General features: G+C 35.5%; 1 protein-coding gene across 26 annotated transcripts in view; it reads left to right on the top strand.

Moving 5' to 3' along the window:
* MEF2C (myocyte enhancer factor 2C) overlaps window positions 1-24383 on the top strand; it is a 140377-nt gene that overhangs the window by 48244 nt on the left and 67750 nt on the right. For 22 of the 26 annotated variants that reach the window (XM_065046515.1, XM_065046513.1, XM_065046512.1 and 19 more), the window contains 2 exons: window positions 12038-12232; window positions 24177-24380. In XM_065046515.1, coding sequence (XP_064902587.1) covers window positions 12179-12232; window positions 24177-24380 — 258 coding nt within the window. In that variant the 5' untranslated portion in view covers window positions 12038-12178. Of the gene's footprint in view, window positions 1-2559; window positions 2661-5571; window positions 5831-6739; window positions 8414-8784; window positions 10036-12037; window positions 12233-24176; window positions 24381-24383 lie in introns of those variants that run through there. The other 4 variants (XM_065046504.1, XM_065046505.1, XM_065046516.1 and 1 more) reach the window with 4 other exon arrangements.

Genomic DNA, 24383 nt, shown 5'->3' with positions numbered 1-24383 from the left:
GGATTCCAGCAGAGAAACTGAGTAAAAAATGAAGGTGGCAGGAAATATTTTTCAGCAGAAAAAGGAGCAGATCTCAGCCATGTTCACACCCCAACTTTAAATTCAATTCTTTACATTATGCTGCCTGTTACTTTTGTTGCAGCTATTTCTAATTTTTTTTTTTTGTCAGAAATCACCTTGCATATCAATAGAACTCAAAAACTATCATTTCTGAGAAAACATAATGTACATTCAAGCCCACAAAAAGATTTAGCTAATGTATCTTTGTATTGATTATGTTTTGTTTTTTCAGCATGTTTCTAGGACAATAATAAAATGAGCGATGCTGGCAATGATCTGTTTAGGGAAAAAAAATGCTCATTCAAGATAAAACGGAGACTATCAAGCAAATTGCACTGTATTTCCCTCTGCAAATTAAGCACATTTTATATGTCTGTTTTCTTCTGATATTTGTCAAGGATGTTGACTTTTTGCATTGGCTGCTGCCAAATGCAATGTATTTTGTATGTGTAAGAAATAAAATAAATAAATGCAGCTGCATGTGCTAATGGAGTGGTTGCAGCTGAGGTTCAGCAGGCAGGGTGTGATGCTCGCTTGTGGCTTTTGTAGTCGTAGACAGTGGTAGGTGTATCTCTGTGGTAAACACCTTCCATTCCAGTAGAAAATTTCCTCTTACAGGTCTTGAGGTGAGAGCTGTTAGACCCTGGTTCTGTGAAAAAAAAAAAAAATCAGAAGAACAAATTCTCACGTGGAAAGTATGAATTAGTTACCTAACACAATTGTCAGAAACTGAATGTGAACTATGATGTGGTTGAACAGCATGCTAAATTAGATGGGGTATTTATGTCTTTGTAACTGACTCGAGATGGATCTTTAGTATCAAAAGTGCAGCTCTTTTAGCTCTTTATCATATCAAGACATAATTCCTTGGTGTGCTGTGTATCTTACTGCATTCTGTCTCTCTCTTTTCATGTTAGTGCTGTTAACACAAATATATCTATTGCTCACCTCTTTCTCCACCACAAAGGACAAAAAAAAAGAAAGAAAATATGCTGTAGAATATCCCACTAAGCCAAAACAACAGAAAATTCCTTCCTCAACAGACCACCTCAGTCAGTAGTTTCAGGCACCTTGCCCATTTCTTCTCCCACAAGGCATCTTTTTCTGTTTTCTCCCTCAGAGCAAATTCCATGTTATCTTTCCTTTCTCATAGCCATGTCTGTTTATGCATTTTTTCCTAATCCCAAACCAGTGGGAAACCAGTTTGTATCTTCCAACATAGGGAGATGCCTCTTGTCAAGATACAGCCAAGAGGTAGAAAACAAGTAACTTCAGCAAACAAATGACTGTGTGCTAGAACTAGCAGCTATGACCATGTACTTTGTTTCTTGATAGTCAGAACCTTTCATTTTCCTAACAGATGCCTCGTTCTCAACATGCGTAATTCTAGACATGGGTCACCAGACAATATACATGCAAGGTCTATTTCCTATCATGTGGCTTATAAAAGGTATCAGATCTTTGTAATAACAATATAAGTGCTGCTTTGCTATACTGCAACTGTACTTTTCTTTTTTTTCTATTTTTAGAACAGATATATTCTGAGTTCATGTGTTTCTACTTAAATGGTGTGCATTTTGTATATGTAAAAGCAGCAACTTGTTCTAATTTATGAGATTTGCCATTAGAAAAATACACATATTTTACAGATAGAGGCAGTTCCTCACCCCTATTCAGTGAAACACAGGTGTTTTCATTTTTTTTATTAGCCTTATAGGTACCAGACATATATTTTATATCCTTTTTTCCCTGGGAAAAAGATTGTCTGAATGGGATTGGAAACATTAATGTAGACTTTTCAGCTGTCATGGTCATTGTGAAGACTGATATATTTCCTTTGCCTTTTTTTTAAAAAAAAAATCTTTTCTTCTTCCTCCTCACTTCAAACCTGCAGCTGCCTCTGGGAAAGCAGTCGAGTTTAGGGAGTGTCATGGTTTTTATATTCATATTTATTACATATTAACATTTACACATAATGAATGAACAGTTAGCAGCTGAGGAGCTCTCCACCACCTCATGAAGTCTACTTTTAATTTCAAGAGAACTATATTTAATTCTTGACATTTCTGGGAAGGTCAGGAATTAAAGGTAAAAGGGTGTGTTTCTAGAACTGGGCATACAAACAAGAGCAGAGCATCTCGGTATCCTCTCTAAGAAATTAATTGCCAGATGAAGGGTGTACTGATCTGAAGTTGCTTGAGGAATCTAATAAAGGTACTTAAATATGAAAGTTATGTCTTTAGGTCTATGTTGTAGAAAAAAACAACTTTCTGTTTATCTGGTAGCATAGCTGTAGCTGGGATGGTCTAATGCCACAAATGAGAGTTGGTTTCTATGCAGGGGTAATTTCATTAGACCAACTTCTGTAGCTGGAAAAAGAGAACAAATTTTGGGTACATTGAGAATCCAAAGAAGAGCTTGTAGACCACAAAGGCAATTTATTTTTTCCAACTCTGCTTCTCAGTATCAGTGATGGATCTGTTCTCATGTTTGCATTAGTGTAAAGGAGGAACTGCATAGAAATCAGTGGTATTCTCTGCATTTGAAGTTACATCTGCCTGAGACTCCATCCATCTTTGACAAGTCAGTGATTGCTTTAGGTGAGTGGTTGCATCATGCAAGACATCTTGGAGATAAATAAATAAATACATACACACATGGCTAAGGCATTAGTCAGCCCATACAGAATCAAAGTCTTCAAGCCTGGATAGGATAACAGCAAATTACTAGCTATTTTGCTTGAAAGACTGGCACATACTGTTTCCATAGATCTCCCCAGATTTGGTCAGATTTTGAGGAATTTCTGTGGCTCAGGGTGACCTGTCTGAAGACTTTCACATTTGATTGCTTCAGTTCTCTGGTAGGAAGCTGAACTGTGTTAGAGAATATGCTTAAGAGACATTGCCCCTTTTTGGCTTGAGTAGCTAGCCAAATTCAGGGTATTACGGGTCCTTTCTGTTAGTGCAGAGGAACTGACAAATTACTCAAATATTTCCTTGATAGTTTATGAAGATTTCTTGTATCTCTAAATGTGGCAGGACTCAAGAATTTATGTCCTTTATCAAGTCTTAATGTTTGAGTTCCCTTTCCCATTGGTGGTAGCTCCAAAGTCATTTCTCTGTGTCAGTTTTACTTCAGGTCTTCACTCCCTGTATTTTCTAAAACTGAGGTCTCTCCCAATGTATCTCAATGTTCAGCTTCTCTTCATGGTCACAAATCACAAACTTCCATAAAATAATACCTAACAAAGCTCCTTGCTGTTTTTTATTCAAGTATCCAGCTCTGTAAGGTCACAGAAGATACACTTACCAGCAGTAATCCTATTCCTTCTACCTTCTTTCATCTTCCAGATGCTACTTGAGTCACTCTTAAAATGGCAACATCACAAGGAACACTCCCCAGCCAGAAAAAATGTTATACTGCCTTAGCACATTTATACAGTTTTCCTGTCAAGATATTTCCCATCACTAACCCAAAACAGTTTTATTTTCATTCAAGCTTTATTTTCATTCAAGCTTTATTTTCACAATTTTTGTCACTCTCTTTGGTCATGTTGGAAAGGATTCCTTTTATGAAACTCTTAACAATATTTCTATAGTATCTGTTGTCTGGCAGAAGCACACATTTTAATGAGGAACTTATTCACGTCTTAGTTTTTCTGCTCTTGTTTTCCACATTTATGTTCCCAGTTTTAAGGTACTTTAATCCTCAGTTTTGTCCCTATTCTATGTTCTTAAATGTTCTGTCTTAATTTTCAGCTTAGTCTTCCAACCAAATACAGTGCTCACTCATTTATTTGCTCAGTGCTTTAAAGAGATTTGGAGTTCTTATTATGTTTTGTCCTGTTTATTAGTGCCACAAAATCCCTGTTTCTAAGAGCTTCCTCTTTTCTCTAAAAACTTCCTAAAAAGTTTCATTTGCAAATGTAGAAGATATCCCTTTTCAAAATGTGATTATTAGTTTTCTCCAAGTCTTTGTTCCTCCAAATCTTTGTTCCTCCTCACAGAGATGAAGTGGTGGTGGAGCAGCACAAACCTCGAATAGCAGAACTCAGTCTGTGTTGTTAAACATAAATAGGCGTCGTTACAGTGCCCCTTTGAGCAAGAAAAAGGAGGATCCTGGGTCAGAATGTATAAAATTCCTCTGGAGCTTGTTGGGTGGAGATGAAGGAGATCAGGCCTGTGGAGATCTGAGCGAGTTCACCCATTTTACACAAAATTTAATTCTTTTCTCTATCTGCTCTGTCTATTGCTGCAATACTGATCATTGACCATAGTTCAGGCACTGCTGTCTTAGGTCTCGTCAATGTGCATGTACCAAGCTTTCTCACACTGCTGCATTTCAGCAAATTATAAGCATGAAGTAATACAAGAATCTTTTTCTGGTAACAAAGAATTATTTTGAGAATCAATCCTTACTTTCTTCAATAGAGGACAATCTAAAATTGTCTGCCACTGGTATTAGCATTACCAAGCACTTGTGTCCACGTTCAGACTGTGATTTGATATTGCAGTATACAGCTTTTTCCAATAATACCTGGAATTTTCCCCTGATTCTTAAAAGCCGTTGTGGGGATTTATGCTCCTCACCACAGACTTCCTCACATACAAGCACTAGTAACAAATCTGTAAATCTAGACCTAACCACAGCCAGAGACTGCTTTCAAGTGATGCAATGACTTAACTCTAGAGATCTTAGACTTTTCCTATAATAAGCCAACACTCTCCAAAGTCCTTTGCGTAAAACTACTCCTGAACTGTAAACACTAGTATCTTACCCAGTATGAAAAATATCTTTAAGTATAGGTATTTCAAGATCAGAGTAGTTCCAAGATACCTTTTCAACACGTAAGGTTGAAATCATACTCTACTGACCACTGAAATACTTCCTCTTCTCCTCCAGCTCATTAAGCAATAGAATGAATTTGTAAAACACCTTTCTTGATATTTATTGCACATCTATTAACTGTAATGCAACAAATTTTTAGTTCAAGACTCCTAACTGAAATTGCAGCGGCCCAATTTCCCCACTCAATTTTCAGACAGTTTCCCATTCCTAGTCACTGTCTCCATTTCAGACCAATTAGGTGATTCAGTTTTCAGTCCTTTATTTCTTCCATAGTATTATTAGCTTGTCTGATTCAATAAACTGTTATGCTTGAGCCTGTCTCATAAGCACTTCAAGGATCCTATTGCACATTTATTGGTCAGACTCCCCTTATGTCTGTCTAGCTGCCAAATGTACATCATGAGCCTGATCATAAACCTGTAAACTTTTTCTTCAAACTATTTAAACAATTTACTTTCCCTCTTTTATTATTTCTTTTTAATTGGGTAGACAACTATCACCTGCTAGTCATTGTAGGTTTAAAATCAGCTTTTCAGTGTACTAGCATTTCACTGAATTTCTTTCCTTAAAATATGCATTTGTTTCTGCATTCTTTGCTTTACAAATCAAATTTTCTTCAAAAATATTGTAAATTAGCCAAGTCTTCCTTTCTTCACCAAGCGTAGCAGGCACATATCTCTTCTTACTGGGCTGCAGGCAACCAGTTTTCATCTAGATTGCTGGTGGGTGCTTCCTCTTCTGGTGCACTGCTGCAAGGAATGACTCACCATCTGTGGCCAATTCCACCATCACTTGGAAGGCCTTTGGCCTCCTATCATGGATCTTTTTCAACACATCCAGGTTGGGTGTAACGTGTACGTACTGTTCAGAAAACCCTCCTTCACTGTGCCTGATGGACCAGGCTCAGCAAGTCCTCTGGAAGGTAAGACAAAGTTACTCCTTTCCTTCTCATGTAGGCATGGATCAGTTAAACTGAGAGGTGGCTACAGACAGGATGTTGAGCATGTGGATAATTCAGTCTTTTGAAAAGCAGGGTCTGTGGCAAAATAAAGTAGGGCTACTCTTGAGAAGTACCATGTTCTCCACTGTTTTGACCATGATGCTTAGTTTGCCCAAAACAAAGCTTTTCAGGGAAACTTTGCAGAACAATAGCAAAAAAACCTCTTCCACCCACTTTGCATTACTTCATGCTCTGGGAGATCATTTGTTGTACTGTATTTGAGCTGTAAGATACAGTGACTGCAGTTGTCTGATTCAAGGGAGATGAAGTATTCCTGCGTCTGGTTTTCAGAAACGTTTAACTCCAAATTCCAAAAAATACACAATGCTAGATATTCTCATGGCTCTTCCTCCTAGACATATGAATAATGGTATTGATTATAAGACAGTAACTGGACTGGAAGAGAAGGGTTTTCTGCAATTCATTGCTCCTTTGTCAGTGTAATAGGAATATGTTCAAATATAAATGTGAAAAACAAATAAGGTTTATCTTTCAAAGCTCAGACCTTAAAATAAACAGATTCTGCTATCATTTAAAAATAGATAGGCAGAGAGATAAAAGGATGGAGTATTAGTCGGAATAGACAGTCTTGCAATTCAGCAAATGTGTTGGAAATCAGTAGAAAAATGAGTAAAATATGAATTCAGATCAAATTATTCTTTTTTTTTTTTTCTTTCAATTAGCAATTTAAATATAGGGAAAGATTTTGCAGTTTGCAAATTTATTAACATTATACTCCTGCCTTGATGCAAAGCTTCACTGTCCTTGAATAGTTCTCCTTTATAAATTAAACTTGTTCCATAAATCAGGAATCTGGTTAGATAAATAAAAAGATGAATAAGCTTTGGTAGAGAAAGATTACAAATATTTTATTTATGTACAGACTGTTTCAGTTTGACATTCTCTCTCTCTAGTAGTCCGTAGTATTTCATCTGTTACATGATATTCATTTGTTTTGGATGTTTGTTTTGTACTTCCTGCAGCAAAATGTATGATCTCTTGAGAGTTAAATTTAGCAAATTGAAATGAACTCCCTTCCAATCTTTTCATGTGGCAGCCTGGCCATAAGATCAAAACACATAAACGTAGGTTTTGCTTAATTTCTAAATCGGGGCATTGTGGACAGATGTTCGAAACCTTAAGATGACTCAAATCCATTCGTGGTATGGAAAACCATGCTGGAGGTAGTGCCAGTGGAGTTTCTGCTTTACTGATGTATTGCCCTGGTGATGACACATATAATGTTATCATAACCTTTCTGCTAGTGGCCCAAACTGTGTCTTCTGTAAGGACCATGCAACCAAACCAAAATGAACGTGGACAAGCACTTCTATCTTCAATATCAGCTGCTCTCAGTCAGATAACTTGAAAGACTATCACCACCTTCACCCTTTTCTGTATTTCTTTCAACATTATTCAGCTCAAAGTGACAGACCCAAAATTGGTGTTGTTATTGGGCACAGTGTGTCCAGCTGTTTCTTCACTGTGTAGTTTGTCTGTATGCGGAACATAGTTGGCCAGGATGAACGAAATGAATGAAATGAAATGAAAACATTTCAGTGACCATTTTATTTGAATATGCATTCCCCACTGCGGGAATTTTCATGGTTATGTTGCAGTTTTTGCAGCTGATTTTTCAGCAGAAAGGTAGCTGGTGTATTCTCAGTACTTTTAGATTTTATTTTAGAATCTGATGCAAAACTCTTTTGAGTAAACAGAAATACTTGCACAAAAAGATTTCATTAATCTTTGAAGTTACTTTTATGTATTTGGATAAGAATGGTAAGAGAATGGGGACAGCATTTTTTTCTTTGCTTTCTTATACAAGGATAATAATTAAAAAAAAAGTCGGTTTGGTTCTTTACTTTTAACCTAATTAATCCACTCAGAAGGCAAGCTGCTTAATGGAACAGGGACATCTTTATGGCAAGTTTGTTTCTTTTGTAAAGCAACCATGAAAATGCTCAACCCTAGCACATTTTAACTCAGCTTTTCTCTGGCTGCCTTCTTGTTTATAAATTAAATATTTTGACTCTCCTGTTTTGATACTCCTTATTGCCCCTGGTGTGACTGTTCAAAGAACTCTCTGTCTGGGGTGTTGCAGCAGAGCAGATTCAGACAGTTCTGCTCGGAGAAGGAAGTGGAGAGTTTTGGTTCCCATTTTGCACTTCTGGAACAGTTTAGGGAAGGAAGCACCTTTACACCTTTTATTGTTCGTGGTTGCTGACATCATATCCTTCCCTGACCGCTCTGTGCGTGTTTCCTGCCATTCTATCAAGATCCTTGTGTGTTGCAGAGGAGGGATAGTGGGTGTGCATGTGTGTGCGTGTGCGTGTGCACACATGTGTCTGTGTAAGAGAGGCAGGAGCGGTCAAGTCATCTGCTGTGTTTGTCCACTAGCCCTTTTCCCTTCTCGAGGCTCAGATTTATCTTCTGTCAGCTACCACTGCCTCTGCCAAATCATATAGTGAACAGAAGCCCACCAAAAATGAAGTTCCTCTTTTTGTAAGCAGTCTGATTTTTGTTTTTTGGGTTTTTTTGTGTTTGGGTTTGCAAAAAAAAAAAATAAAAAACTGCTGAAGGGTGTACACCATAGCATGTAACTATGTGTTTCTTTGAGCACAATTTGTTTGTATGTAACCATGTCATTAAGTTAGAAGGTTTCTTTCATGTGGAGAGTTACTTCAACAAAGCTTCTGGAATTATTTTAAGTTCCTTTTTAGATTTTCTTGCATAATGAAAGCCTGCATTTACAGACATTTACTGTATTTGAATTTCGTAGTACCTTCAACTTTTCTAGCTACTGTACTTTATTACTGTTAGGGAAATACAATTTATCTGTTAATACTTTATGCTGTAATCCTTAATCCTGCAAGAACTTTCAAAAGTGCTTGAGAACACTGTCGATGTTCTAAAGCAGCCACAGGGTTCTTGGTATCTAGAGTTCTTTATGTTCTGCTTGACTGGGAAGTCATCAGCTTTTGAAGGTTATAGCCCTTGAATCAAATGTCTTGATTTATTCCTCTGAGTCTAATTGATTTGGAATCAATCCAGCGATCTGCTTTGTATGTGTATATGTGCAAATATGTGTACTAATGAAATTAATAGAACTCTGGACAAACACATAGTAAGAACTGCACATGGAGAAGTATATGTTGATAATTAAAAAGGTGTAAAAGAGTAAGATGGTTATAGAAAACACCACAGCATTCCCAGTTTGTTTCTGGGAGCAGTAAAAACAGCAGAAGAAATTATGTTTTAAAAAGGAAATAAGCTTGTTGGAAAAACTGAAAAGCTTTTATTTGGAATTTGACAAATAAGCAAAATGCAAATGGGAGAGGGACGTTTTCATCAATGGAAAAAAACTTAACCCAGTGCCTATTGAAGCAAAACTGCTTTTCTTTGTGAAATTTATGTTGGGTACATGTGACCTAACTCATTCTGTCTTCTCCTTCAGGTTTTCTCAGATTCTATTATAATATTTAATGACCAAAACATCTTTGGTCCCTTTCAACTTTATTTTCGAGCACACCCATTTTTCCTCTTAAAATAAAGCTAGTGTACTTAGTGGATTGCTACAGACAATGAAGAATAAAATTCGGTTCATCAGGTGTTGCATGAATTACTTTAAGATGCTTTTGTGTGGATCACAGGAATTCTAAGAGTTCTGACTTTAAACTGCCAATAAAAACTTTTGCTGTTTGAAGACTGCTCTTAAATGTGGAACTGATAAGTGTGTGGGAGGGACACAACATATTGTTCCACCACCAAGATATTTGTCCTTCCTGGACGATTTTTCTCAGTATTCAGTGATTTTTTTTTTCTGAACTCACTCAGCATCATCTTGATGTGCAAAGCAGCTCTAACCCTCACTAACCTGTCACCACGGCTCTAATCTGTCCACCCCGACCTTCCACCTTGCAGAGAACAAGAGCTTAGGCGGGCATAGGGCTGTAAGCCGATAGTGCCCCTGGCTCCGGCTGAATGAAAGGGAAGGAAATTGTTCCATATGCATTTGCTGTGGATTAGCGTGTTGACTTTACTGCTAGAGAGAAAGCCTGTTAGAATCCTTTGGGTCCTGCATGTGCATGGGAAACACCGTTTCTCACTTGGTCTTTGTGTCGGAGGTAAGGCTATAGGAAAAAAACAGGAAAGAAACCCAGTCCGAGGAAATTTAAAACTGTTTCTAAAAATAGGCTGGGTTTGTTTGTCAACACTGAATATCAGATAAGACTATCTCCTAGCTTTGTTTGGAAAAAATAAAAGTTTTATAACTATATTTAAACAATTTATTTGAAAGTTTTGGACTTTTTTTTTCTGTAAATATGATCAAGTGTCTTTGTGTCTTTTTAAGCAGTGAGAAGTTAAACTGTTTTCAAACAAGTAAAAAGCAGCAAAAACATTTTACAGCCTTTACAGTTTAGTATATTGGTGATATGAATTGTTCCATGTTCTGAATTATGGTAATGACTTAGGCACATATAAATATATAAATAAATAAATATAAATATGATAAATATCTAATATATAATACATAATATATAATGAATAGAAAATATAAATTTGCCTAACAAATAATATAAAAAGGCAATAATGTACAGAAAAGTAATAAGCATTATACTTGTAAATTTGTTTAACCCGGCAGATTCATTATATTGTAGTAACTAGTTAGAAAATTCAGAATGACTGCTTATTTGTTAACTTCTTTTTTTTCTTAGAGCAACAAAATACTTGAGCAGCTTAAAGTTTAATGTATGCAAAAGAAATCAAGAGAGAACTGAAGATCAGAATAAGTGAGGTTTAGCTTTTCTACCCCAGTAGCTTTGAATCAGAGCCAAATAATGGATTAAATGGCCAGGACATCGGCTTAGTGTTACGTAACGTATTGTGAGAATTGATCAAGTTGGCTGTGAGATGACTAGCTTAAAATAAATAAGGAAACACCAGCCTCTTGCTTTAAAATTGCTAATTTTTTATTTCTAAGGCAATATTTTTAATATACTATGGATCTAACAAAATTTTTTTAAATCATTTTAATTTTTTTTTTCAGTTTTTTTTCCTCTTCCGTATTTAAAAGACATCTGTGCTGTTCTGTTCAAAATATGTAAATATAAAAATGACGTAAATGAAATTTATAAAAGGAAAAAAATAGCATCTTTTACTTCAGTGCTAGACTGAACATCATTTCTGTATTTTCTTCTACATGTATCAAAAGTCTGTTATTGCCAAAAATACTTTGCATATGATATAAATTAATCTAGTGATTTATGACATTTTGTGAAATATGAAATGTGTGCTGTGATACATGTTTTTATATATTATATCTAACTGTCTTAAGTTATATGATAGTACTAGTATTGTAAAGTTCAGATCTAGCACCAGTGCATTACTAAAACTGTTAAAATATTTTTTAAAAATATTCTCAAATTATCATTTGCCCTTATTATTCTATGCTATATAGCTTGTCATTTGGTGCAAGAATTTTTACAAGGAAGGATATATATGTTTGTCAGAATATTTTAGAAACTACATTAAAATGAAATGAGGGAAAATGCACTACTGTTTTCTTCAAGTATCTTGAGTAATACTTGCACTAATCTATATTCTTAAAGACTAAGGTTAAAAATTTTGGATTTACAGTAGCTGACATGTCTCATATATCAAGTAACACTCTAATAAAGGTCCATCCTATTTGCATAATGAGGGACATTATCACCTCTGCTGTCAAAACACAAGATTGTTTTCCCTTCAGAAATGAATTAGCTGGCCTACTTAGCATACATAGGTACAGAAAGGTTCATTAACTCTCTGATTTAGGTAATTTTTCATATTAGATCAGTAAGTGATATTTAAAACTAGAGACACCTAATTCTGTTAAAGTTTTGGCAATGTGCATTTTATTCCTTTTCCTCATTTGCTGATAAACTGTCAGGTTTGTTCATAAAAATAAGCCTTTGAATTAAATGATTGTTTCTGTATATATTACTTATTTTATAGATGCAGTATGTTTTTATGATAATTTAGTTGTACACTAAATTATAATGAGGATGCTTGGTCAGCTCCATATAATAACTTTCATCTAGTTATCCATTTTGTAATAACTTTTGATTTCCTTTCTGTGTTTGGCAGGAACGGATGCAGGGGACTGTGAACTGAGTAGTGGAAGTGCTGAAGAAGGAGGTTTGTTTTGAGGAAACAGGAAAGAGGAAGAAAAGAGAAGGGAAACATACATAATTTTAAGGAAGAAGGAGAGAAAAAAAAACGGGGACTATGGGGAGAAAAAAGATTCAGATTACAAGGATTATGGATGAACGTAACAGACAGGTGAGTAGCAAAAATACTGTATTTGAACATCGTATTATATCTTTGAGGTGACTTATTCTCATAAGTGATCAAAAAGTTGCTATCTTTGTGTACATATACGTCTACCCACATATATGTGTACACATGCACAATGTATAGAAGACCATCAAAGAAAAAGTACTTTTGGAAACAACCAGAAACCCCACACACAGCTTTTTCAAGTTTAGTAACACGCATAATTTAGGAACTTATTGCTTGAGGGTTTGACTCTACAAAGATTGACGTGTATACTCTACTTTGGGCCCCCTCTGTACTCGTTTTTACTTCAGTGTGTAACGTATATGGTTGAGTGCATCTGCAAGTTGCTACCGGATACAGGTTTTTACTACTATATCTTGTGAACCATCATAATATGAGTTTATTTGCAGGAGGACATGCAAATTAAATTGAACTAAATATTAAATATTAAATTAATAGATACAAACTAGTTATGTTTCTACGTGTTTGTAGTGGTTGTATTTTTACCTCCTTCATATAAAAATGACACTACCATTAAAAAAAAAATCATCTTTTCATGTCTGAATTTTACAAATAATATGGGTAGCCTAAAACATTCTAAATCCCACATACAATAATATTGGCATGTTGTTGATACAAAACAAGATCTCTACTGCTGATGCTATGGCTAAATAGGTCCAGCAGGACTTGTTAATTTATTATTACCACTGCTTTAGATAAAATGGTTGAGAAGCTGTCACACATTATCAACGCTATTTCTGCTAGTTAAAATACGGTCATAACAGAATCTCCTTTCTCATTGAACAATCAGCATCTTAAAATAAAACCACTTAAAAGTTGCTGCTGTTTACATTTGATGTAAATGAATGAATGTTTTATCACAACTGGAGATTCACAAGCGTGAGAAACTCTCCATAATATTATTTAACATTATGATTAGTGTTGTTCATGCATGTAGCTGCAATTTAGGAGTGATCTTCAGTAGCTGTTATTTAAGAACTTGATATGGAGTTACTATTAATATATTGGTTCTATTCATTTGATCTATAAAATTCTTCATGTATTCAGGTTGTTTTTGAAGAAGTTATGTTGTTAGTCTTCAAAGATTTTTATAAGGCCATAAAAACTCAGCGTAGGCTTAATAACAAATTATATTATTTAAATATGTTTTCCAATATTTTTTAAATTTTGTAATTTTAGTAGTCACTTGTATCCTCCATGGCAGGAAGCCATGTATAAAAGCAAAATTATGTTTATTATGGATACATTTTGTGTTTTCCCTAAGGATTGCCTATTGTTGTGGACCAAGCCAAAAAGCAATAATTCTATCAATATAAAGACATCACTATATTTATTTTAATTGGTTTATAGCTCAGAAATTAAATTGAAGTTGAAATGTTGAACTGAATTTATCTCTGAACATTATGACATTAGTTCTTTGTAACTTTTCCATATTACTATTATTTCTTTTTAAATTGAACCTGAATTATTTTGTAAGTGATACTACAAAATCTTGCTATTAATAACATCAGTTCATACAACTGCTTCAGTGTCAACTTGTTTACTCAAATACAGGATTTATGGAGAACTTAATCCCCAGTTTTGTCAAAGAGATATCTTTCAAGAGGCTAAATTGACTTTAAAAAATGAACGCAGCTAGCCTTTCAAGTCAGTCACAGCAGAGTTTCAAGACTTCTACCACCAGCTTTCCGAACTAATAATTATGAATAAAACTATAACATCAGAATACTAACAACTGTAGTGTAAGTGCAGAAAGTGTTCATCATGCTAGCATTTGATAATAACCATGAAGTTGATTAGTCACTGTGAGGTCGAAGGTATAGATTGATGTTACTTTATCCTGCACATAGTATAATTGGCTTGATTCCACTTTTATATTTTACTAATACACTGAAACATAGTTTAGAAAGTGCTTCTACTGGTTTTGCCCACTTCACGTTTAGTGCCCTGATTTAAAACTCAGGAAAGCCAATTAAAAGATTTCCATTGATTCATCTGGAATGTGGGATCAGGCCTTTTACTTGTGGTGATATACATGTGATTAAATACAACTGGATCTTCATTAAGAGCTGATTGATCTTTTAAGTATTTATATGAGATGCTCTATTTCACAAGCCTTACCGTTTCTTAAAATATAATGTATTCCATGAGTTATTGTTGCTTCAACAAAGCTGTATCAGTTTGTTTCCTAACTTATTTCCAGTAATCTAAAATAGTAGCTGGTTTATATTCCTGTAATTTTTTATTTTTTTTTTTTTAATTTGACAACATAAAAAATTTGGATACACAAAAAAGATTAAAAGATTGTAGTGGGGGAAAAAAAAAAAGGAAAAAAAGTTTCATAGTTTTTGATTAATAAAATTAAGATATCAGCTGAAGTACTGTTCCACAAAGGTTATTTTTAGCTCCATTTACCATTATATGGATGGAGAGTGTTTTCTTTTCTTTCTTACTACCTCACTGAAAGATGTTTGCAGGACCAGCAGCAAATCTGTTGACTTCTTATATTGAAGCTCAGTATGGTTTCACAGGACAAGGCATGTTAGATGGGAATATGATATACATGGATCATGCATCTTCAGCTATTTTTGAGCATATAAATTCTCTGCAGGACAGCACATGCAGGGAAAAATAGGTGGAACACATGTTGAATGAGAGTAAATAGCAATAATATTTCGGCCCTCTCCCCGTGCAAGGGTGAATCTGTTTGGATAATAGAGTTTTTGCAAAATGGTTTAAGTTGCTACAAGGCCTGTGGAAGGTGATTTCTGCCCTTGTTTTTCTACTCATTTGCCCCGTGTTCTGGCTAGCTATTGACATTGACCACTGAATGGGGCACTTACTTTGTCAGTAGATCAGCTGTTTTCTTCCATACTACTGTCTGCCACGGTATGAGGCTCCTCGACTGTTCAAAAGTGCCCGTATGAGTGGGTTGGGAAGGACAAAAATTGTGCTGACCTCCCTTAAAGAGGATTTTTTCTGAGCAAGTCAAGTTGGTTGGGTTCATGTACTCTAGTGACTGCACTGGTAACAAATATAAGTTGAAACTGTCCAGAGTCAGATGTCGGGCTGCATATGTCACAGAAACGTGCAATATGGGGATGTTATCTGCACTTTTCCAAAAACCATTTGAAACTTTGTTATTTTGGAATAAGTTAAAGGAAAACTTCTGCAACCTAGACATTAGAGGCCCAGTCCTTTTACCCTGGACTGCATAAGAGCTCTGTCATTGATGTCAGCAAGTGCAGAATTCAGTTTTTTAACTAGAAGGAGCCATTAATTTAGTGTTGTTTCATGTGGGCTGCCAGTTGGCTATATTTTCCTGAGCCTTATAGTGGTCATGTAGTGACAGAAGTGGCAAGGATGTCTGAATCTACTGCAAGTGATCACAAATTCCCTTCGGTTGTGAAAGCTTCATGAAAACCCATCTCAAAAAATTCCCTTTCACTCTGCTTTTAGCCACAGGGAGAAGGAGCATGAACAACTGCCAGGGCTAGAGTAAATGTGTATTTATTTGTGTAGTTTAGTTACCATTATGATATTAAATGGAAACGAAAGCTCTTGAGACAATCCTGTTGTAAGCAGCCAATGTGAGCAGAGACTTTCTTTTTATTATTTTGACACTGGATAATATAGTCTTCATAAATGTGGAATGAGTCTCTGGTAGTGTTGCTAAGGCTCATGAGATCGTGGTTACCTTGTCAACAGCCCATTCGGATAGACAGTACACATGATATTAGTTGTGTTACCAATAGAACCGATAGCAAAGAACATTAGCACTGACATTTAAAGTTGGAAGATCCTGACTGCTGCAAGTTCTTTGTGCAGAAATTGCAATTAGGCACATCAGAGAAAGGTGCTGTGATGAATTCTAGTTATTAAAAAAAAAAAAAAAAAAAAGGAGGAACAACATTTGAAAAATGGATGAACTTAATCTTCCTTTTTTTTTTAAGTGAAAAAAATAATTCAACTAGCTATGTTATGGTAAACACAGGAAGTAAAAATCATACTCATCTGCGACAGAAAATTCCTTGTATTTTTCCTACATGTTTTTCATCGGTTTGAAAAGGGGTCTGCTGTAAACTGGGATCGTCTGAAACTCTTTTTGCAACAGTCCAGGCTGGGCTGCCCAGGCCTGAAATGAACAGGTGTAGTGATGTAAATGGTTTTGTATTGCTGTTATACAAGGTCACTTACAAAATATCTCATTAAATCCATGGTCTGTGAGCTAAATCCAGAGGAACATTGACCCAGGAAAGAGGACATATTGACCCAATAGCATTCTGGTATCGGGTCTGGAACACCTTTTTGCTTTTAATCCACTGATGTTTCCAGTTAGTATTAAGAAATATTAATATCAAGTCTTATATGGCAATCTACCATTTTTTATCCCTCTGATCATCTTGCTTATTACTTCTGCATTTTTTTTCCTGCTTGTGAAGCATGTTATTGTCAGATTCACAGTTAAAACTGAGCTCAGCATACTGTTTAAAACATCTCTCTCAATTTGTAATGAGCTGCTGGGAGCTTAAGTGTTATTAAATACCATATGAAGTGCACACTTCAATATTAAGGGGCTTAAATAGTATGATATCTTTTTAAAAGTGTCATGTTTGTGTAGTTCTACGGGCTGCAACAGCAACATATACTTGCTGTTTAACTTTTCCATGCACAGACTTTTTATCATTCTTTGATTCCCACAAATCTGGAAAGCTATAAACCAAGACTTACTGCACTTATCAGCTTAATAGAGAACAAATTAAAGCAGATAAGTAAAGTGAGGTTATGGGGCAGTGGAAGAATATCCCGGAGGGAAATGACCGTTTGCAGGAAGACCTAGATTTGTTCTACTGACTTCCATACCTAATGCTGCTAGTTTGAAAACTAATTTCAGCCTCGTGTATCTATTTTTATCTGTGTTTCAGCTCTGTTTGAAAGGAAACAGTAAGAGACTATCAGCTGAATCAGAAACTCCCCTGTAGAAAATGAAGAGCTTTGCATATTAGTGCTAATATGAGCACAAGATAGATGGAAAATTTATTTTTTCCACCATTTTCCTGATATTTTAAGTCTTCTTTGATGCGGTGTTTCATTTTATCCAAGATCTGAGATTTTGTGATTTTTTTTTTCCCCTCCAGGGAAATGTTTTCATATGAAAACATAACTGCTTAACTATGCAGCTAAGCATCATTCTGCTCAATGAACCGTTGTCTTAAACATCGCGTGCTTTTTATCTTTTACATATTTGCATTCCTTCTATTTCTTGCATTAAATTGCACACAGTAAGATGTATACTTGGAATATAGCATCACAGTTAGGTCCTGTTTTTTTTTTTTTTTTTCAGAGGTAAAATTTCTGTAAGCAAAGAATACACCCCAAGTTTACATGATTCCTAAATTGTAGTGAACTGTACGCTTTCTACATTATGCTGGACCACCTGAGAAGTAAAGTTTCAAGCAAGTTGCTGAACTGAACATTGAATTTCCAGAATGTATTGTATTTAAAGTTAAGTGTGCTGGTATGTTCCGAGCATAATTTAGAATGAATTAGCATAAGGGAAATATTTAGGTCAAATTACTTTTAATTTGAAGTGCAAGCAAGAAGCCTAAGAAAGTGCAGTAGTGAATGAGGCATCTGCCAAGACAACCAGTGCAGACACAGGCACAGCCTTGCTGTCTTGCAAGGAATGGTTCGGAAAGCCCTGGGGGAGAAAGATCTGGAGGTGGGAAGCAGAACTGAAGCCATTGTGGAGAGGAAGAAGTTACACTCTTCCTGTTATGACAGGAAATGCAGACAAATGTGCTTCCTGACCATTTGCTCAGCAGGGAGTGAAATATTCTTTGACCTTTACCTTGTGAACATTTTAGCAGCGCAGAACTAGTAAACATGTTTTCTTACCCTAAACATCTATTTGTACCTGCCAGAACTGGTGACAGCACACCAAAAAAAAAAAAAAAGTCGGCTTTCTTATATGTTATATTAGCTACTGTGTTTTTGATAGAGATTATATTTTTGCCTAAAATACATAAGTATCTGTACATCCATATATAATGGACTTAATCTGGTCTCTCTGATTAAACAAAAGTAAATGAACCATCAGAGATTAGCTATTATTATTATTATTCTTGCATCCCTATCAGTTTTTAGATTGTAATTTGTAAGTTAAAGTGGGAAGCATATTGATACTACCTAACCCACTAATTTCTAAGTTGCCATGTCATGCTGTTAATTAACACATCTTCAAATTATCCCTCCTTTCTTTACTCACAAAGAAAAAGTTCATAAGAGGTCCACCATGACGTGTTGGATTTGGGCAGATGGAATAATACCACTATTTTAAGTATTTGATCTGTTATTTATATACTAATGTACTGAAAATGGGGTGTAGCACAGAAGTACAAAACCTTGCTTTTTATACAGATTAATCATGAAAAATTTATTTGTTGTAGCTGTAATTTTAGGGCATCCTGCTTAGAACTCCTCTTTATCTGGGCTCTTTAGCAAGCAGTAGCTCAATACGCTTGAGGCTTTCGGGGACAATGGCTCTTTTACCAGCATCAATCCCTGCTGTCTCGTCCCTGTGAGTGATGCTGGAGGGTTACAAGAACATGGAAGCAGACTGCTGAAGGTCCTTCACTGCTCTTTAAAGAGTCTTTCATTTAATGCAGCATGCCCAGCTCTTGCATAAAGGACGGTTTGTCCAGCACAAATCCTGGGCTGGTGCTGCTTCCCCGTCCCACTGAGGGTGACTGTAAAGATTGTTGCAGCCAGGCCTCTTCGTATGACAGGCAGATCTAAACAAAAATCAAATAGGAGGAAGGGGAAGGCAGAATATCATAAGAGCTGTTGCCTCTCCAGTAGTTATTTGGGGTTTCAGCATACGATAGGATTAGGTGCCTGGCAGTGATGTTTTAGTTGAGAGCCCCTTGGTTTACACACGTTCAACTTTATTATGTTTGAAGTTAATTCAATTCTTCATGTAGTACCTCCTGTTTGTCACATACATCGTATCTACCATGCTTGCTCTGGTCTCCATGTCAGAAATTTAGAGGTTTCAGATTAAATGAGGGCGAACAGAACAGTATCTCTTCTTGACCAAGCAGAGTCGATATAAGATACTTCTGTGCATTAACGGTCCGTGATTTTCACTAGTCACTCATACATGCTCAATGGCAGGAAATGTATATGGGAAGGATTATGTGCAGATTCCCTGCTTCTCTGATTTTCCTATGTCAGCAGCTATATATCTTTATAATCAGGATGGGAAGAAGTGGGGGGAACACTGATATGTTGCCACTGGCTGGGCTGTATTGCTTGAAAGTTCACAGAACTGTTAGTTTCAAAATGCAAAATTTCAGCACGTATGCTGTGACTCTTAGTAACAACTACGGAGAGCTGTTGCGCTCTCAGAGAGTGCAATTCAGAAAAAGTACTAGAAGTACCTGAATTAAAAACAAAAATAAAATAATCCCAAATCAACTCCCACCAACATTGCAGAAAGAAACAATGACTACATTGTGACAAAGATAAATAATGTATCCAGAAGACTGTATTCATTAAACAGGAGTACTTACGGTTGCTTCCCTTCCTCCACCGATGTATTAAGAAGCACATAATTGCTGTTACAAACTTAACTAAACAAAAACTGTTACCAATGGCCAGTATTACCATTTACACACATATACTTAAATTTAAATTTCAACACATGGAATAATTTATACTTGCAAGCAAGTAACATTAATTTCTAATATATTTAGTATAAGTAAGTTTTACCTATTAACAATTAAACAAGAAACTCTGCTCTGGAACAAATCACCCTCTAAATGAAGAAAATCACAGTGTGTGATATGCACACTCGAATTCAGGCTGTCTACAGACCCACTTAAAGATGTTGCAATGACTAGTTCATAAACCATCTCTCAGAAGACTCTCTTAGCTTTAAGTACGAAGAGCTGATTGAGAGGTGTTTCCATGGCATTGAAGAAGAGCCAGAGTTGAAGTAGAAAATCATCCTTTTAACAATCCTCTTTTGTCAATGCCTTTCCTTTAGCACATACTGTGATTTTCAGCTTTACTCAGAATTTCATCCAAAATGCATAAAAAGCTTGCCTTGATTTGTATCAAGGAAGTTGGAAGCTGGCTACTTCACTGTTTGTTTGTTTGTTCGTTTTTCTTTTTGATTTTGTTTTTACTCATCCCAATACTTGAAAGCGGCATCTAATTTGCTCACAGCCCATAAAGTCATCAGCATTTATGCTTCTTCACATACAAAAATGCTGCAGGCTTTAGTAACCTGCATTCTCAGTACTGCCATTCCTATTATGAGGGCAGTTTGGCCCTTAAATTTTTTTTAAAAATAACATTTAAATAAGTAAAATAACCATAGTGCTAAGACAAATAATAATAGACTAGTGGGTTTTCAGTTAATATGAAGGGATAGAATTAGGTTATTTTTTGTATGTTTCGGGGGTTCCTTTCGCAACACATATAAAACTATCCATAAATGTGCCTCATACCAGTATTTAGAAACTGTGTCACTGTTTCAAACCTTGTGTTTTATGTACACATGCTTAAAAAGGATTTAAAGGCAGTTGAATGCTGGCCTCTTATCTGTCCCACTTCCTCTCTCCACTCCACTTTCATTCTCCTCAATCCTCACACTGTCATTATAAAATATTATATCCCCAAAAGGGAAAGACTGCCTACATTTCTTATCATTCTCCTAAAAAGGAGAAAAATTGTAAGCTGAAAAACATCTACAAATTAGCAATGGTTTAGACAGCAGAGATAATCATATCTTGAACAATGTCATCATGAAGTAAAATATAGTGATTTGATTCTTGATGCTGAAAAAATGTTAAATATTAAGGAGATATTGAAATGCATGCAGTATCTTGTATGTCGTTTTTTGAATATGTTGATGAATTGTCTCACTATGTGTGTGTTTTCTTTCAGTCTCGCTAGTGTTCTTTATGTCAAATGACAAAATGACATTGTCTGTTGTTACATTATACTATTGTGACTGAGAACTTTGAATGCAGTATGTGAAAATAAGACTATATGACAACTTGAATTTTTGGCTACTGTAGCTTTAGCTACTCAAAAGTTTATGTTCATGCAGATTGTAGCTCGTTCACTCTCAGCAGAGAGTCAGTTCAAGGACAGTTAGGTGTAGGTGGCTGCCTTCCACCTAGTCAAAAGAGACCAAATGTTTTAAATAATTTATCCTAGATTTTACCCCTCAGTGAAATTTCTGCAATACTAGAATACTGTCTGTTACCTTAGACAATGCTTATTAGATACTTTTAGTTTAGGTGAGTATGGTTAACATCATAAGAAATGGTTAACAAGTTGAGAGCCCAAAAAAGTTAAATAATAAAGATGCTATCTACTCACATGGCTCACAAAAATACTCCAGCATATAGAAGAGAAGTATATTCATCTTATTTATGTTGTCACATGGAAAAAAGCATGAAAAATCAATTTTTTAAAATGGTGTGAAGAGTGTTTTTAATCCTTCCCAAAGTTGCTGACCTTTCACTATACATTTGAAAATGCAAGTTCACCCCTACTATAAACGGTTGCAAAAGCATGACAAATTTACATATATATAATATATATATGTAAAGATAAGCCACAAATAATGTAATATTTAAGAATAAAAGTAATATTCTAGATCACCATAGAAACAGTAGTAGACAAATTTTTTAATGCAGTAACAGAGACCATAATCTGATAGATTTAGAAAATGTTAGAAAGATCAAGGAGTTACAAACAAGTTCAGAGCAATCAAGATTACATTTTAAAGAAGGAATTAAAAAAAAAAAAAGAAAAAAGAAAAAAAAATCTAGCTGATTTGTTCTTCTTTTTCACTTTCTATAGAAAGGAAATTTAACCAGTGTCATTCTAGTGATAAGTATTATGAAATAAGTATGTGCTATGCAGCACAACTGTGTGGTTATTATAAATGTTCAGGAGCACCTCACAGTAAATACAAACAGTGGCTTTAAAGGTATTTCTGTCCTGGAGTGTACTTTGATGGGAAGAAGCTGTAACATGCTAAATTCTGAGGTTTCTGTGCAACAGAAACCATACTGTACAGAGACACTCCACCTACAGCACTGTGGTCAAAAAGTTGATTGAAAGACATTTTAGATGCAGAAAAATATGTTGAGTTAGTACATGTTATTTTCTGTATGTTTAGCTTTTTCTGAAATATACTTTTTATATGTGTATATATATGTTTCAACAAAAGCATTGAAATTTTCTGTAATCAGAGAATCTCATTATTCAAAAATATCAAAAGCCATTGAGACAGACAAATTTGGAAAGGACTTACTGTCAGTTATGCATACGTGAGGCCAGTGCTATGGGAAGTGTGTGTTTAAAATTCCTGAATCTGTATTTGGTGGCAATCCACTTTTTCTTCACAGTATGTTGACAGAGGCTAAAGAGATTGAAATGACAATAAAAGGAGTAACATTCAGTATACATTTGGAGAATAAATGTTCATAGTGTTGGCTCAGAGTCTCATCGTTCTGACATGGACTGGCAAATAGGGATTAGTGATACTTAAAGGTCACGTTTTCCATGCCCTGACATGCTAGGATTTTAAGGTAGTCTGGGGTCACATTTAGCATTAACTTGTGTTAGGAGTGTGACAAGATAAAGCAGCAGCCAGATGAACCATGTACAGACAAAGCTTCTTGCCTCAGCGTTGAAGTGCAGAGGTGCTACTGCTTATGGGTATTAAGGGGTGGTCACAACAAGTGCAGGATTAGGCAGACCTATAAAGTTGGTTGTTTGCCCGTCCTTGACATATCAAATACCTCGACTACATGTTCAGTTTGACTAATGATAGGCTTAGCAAAACTGTATTGTTGTCGTAAAAATTATTCTCACTGAAAATTATTAGAGAAAAGATTAGATGCCAAAAAAAAAAAAAAAATCACTGTCGTTGTTTACACTTAATGGAAATTTCATATGTGAAGAAACAGAAGGAGAAAAATTCAACCATACAATTATCTTAAACAGTTCGTAGCAGTTTCTCATTTTGAGTCACATGTCTTTTTGGAACTTGTAAACTAGTGCAGAGAAGCGCAAAAACTGATGCACAGGTCTTTCATTGTCAAAACAGTCCCTGTGGAAAATTCTGTTTTTGTACAGGGTAATGATATTTTTCACACAGCCCAGGTTTTGCATGGTGCCAAGGCATTAGCTGGCCTACAGAGAACATATAAGCACATCTCTTTTTTTTCCTATGTAATTCGACACAAAGTCCTTTGTGGTGAAAAATGCCAGTTTGTATTTCTAAGTATCTGATTTGAAATGAAATAAAGTATGCTACATCTGTATTTAGAAAAGATCTTGTTTCAAGGGTGCTATTTGTTGCCGGTCAAATATTGCTTGTTCTTAATTTGTGCTTTGTATTTATCATTTCTCACGTGAGTATTTGAATTTTTAATGCTACATATTTCTTAAAAAATATTGTGTTTGTTTATTTGAACAATGTATCTGTTTCACACAACTTAATTCTGTATGAGATAAATTCTTACACTAAAAATCTAACAGGAGTTGGGGGGCATGGAATCAAAGTCAGTCACTATCAAAATAACAGTTGGTTCCACATGTTCAGACATGCAAAGCTGGGGTTCAGTTTTAAAATATTGATGGGAAAAATGTAGGCAGTGTAAAGAGTGTATGAATTAAAAAATTACAGAGAAATATGCAGTATCAACACTTCATAGTGCTACTTAATGAGAATGTCCCATTCTTTTCACTATCTCGAGTTTTTTGCAGCGAGAATAAGGTATATTTCCCTGTTCACACAACACACACATGCTTATATCATTTTTGAACTATATTTACATTTATGCATTTAACTGACCTTTTTTTTTCTTTTCTTTTTTTTTCTTTTTCTTTCCAGGTGACATTTACGAAGAGGAAATTTGGGTTAATGAAGAAGGCTTACGAGCTGAGTGTTCTGTGTGACTGCGAGATTGCTCTGATCATCTTCAACAGCACCAACAAACTGTTCCAGTATGCCAGCACTGACATGGACAAGGTGTTGCTGAAGTATACCGAGTACAACGAGCCGCACGAGAGTCGAACGAATTCGGATATTGTTGAGGTA

The sequence above is a fragment of the Columba livia genome, chromosome Z (assembly GCF_036013475.1).
Source record: "Columba livia isolate bColLiv1 breed racing homer chromosome Z, bColLiv1.pat.W.v2, whole genome shotgun sequence".
Taxonomy (NCBI): Eukaryota; Metazoa; Chordata; class Aves; order Columbiformes; family Columbidae; genus Columba; species Columba livia.
The sequence above is the reverse complement of the archived record's forward strand: the minus strand, read 5'-3'. Positions and strand labels throughout refer to the sequence as shown.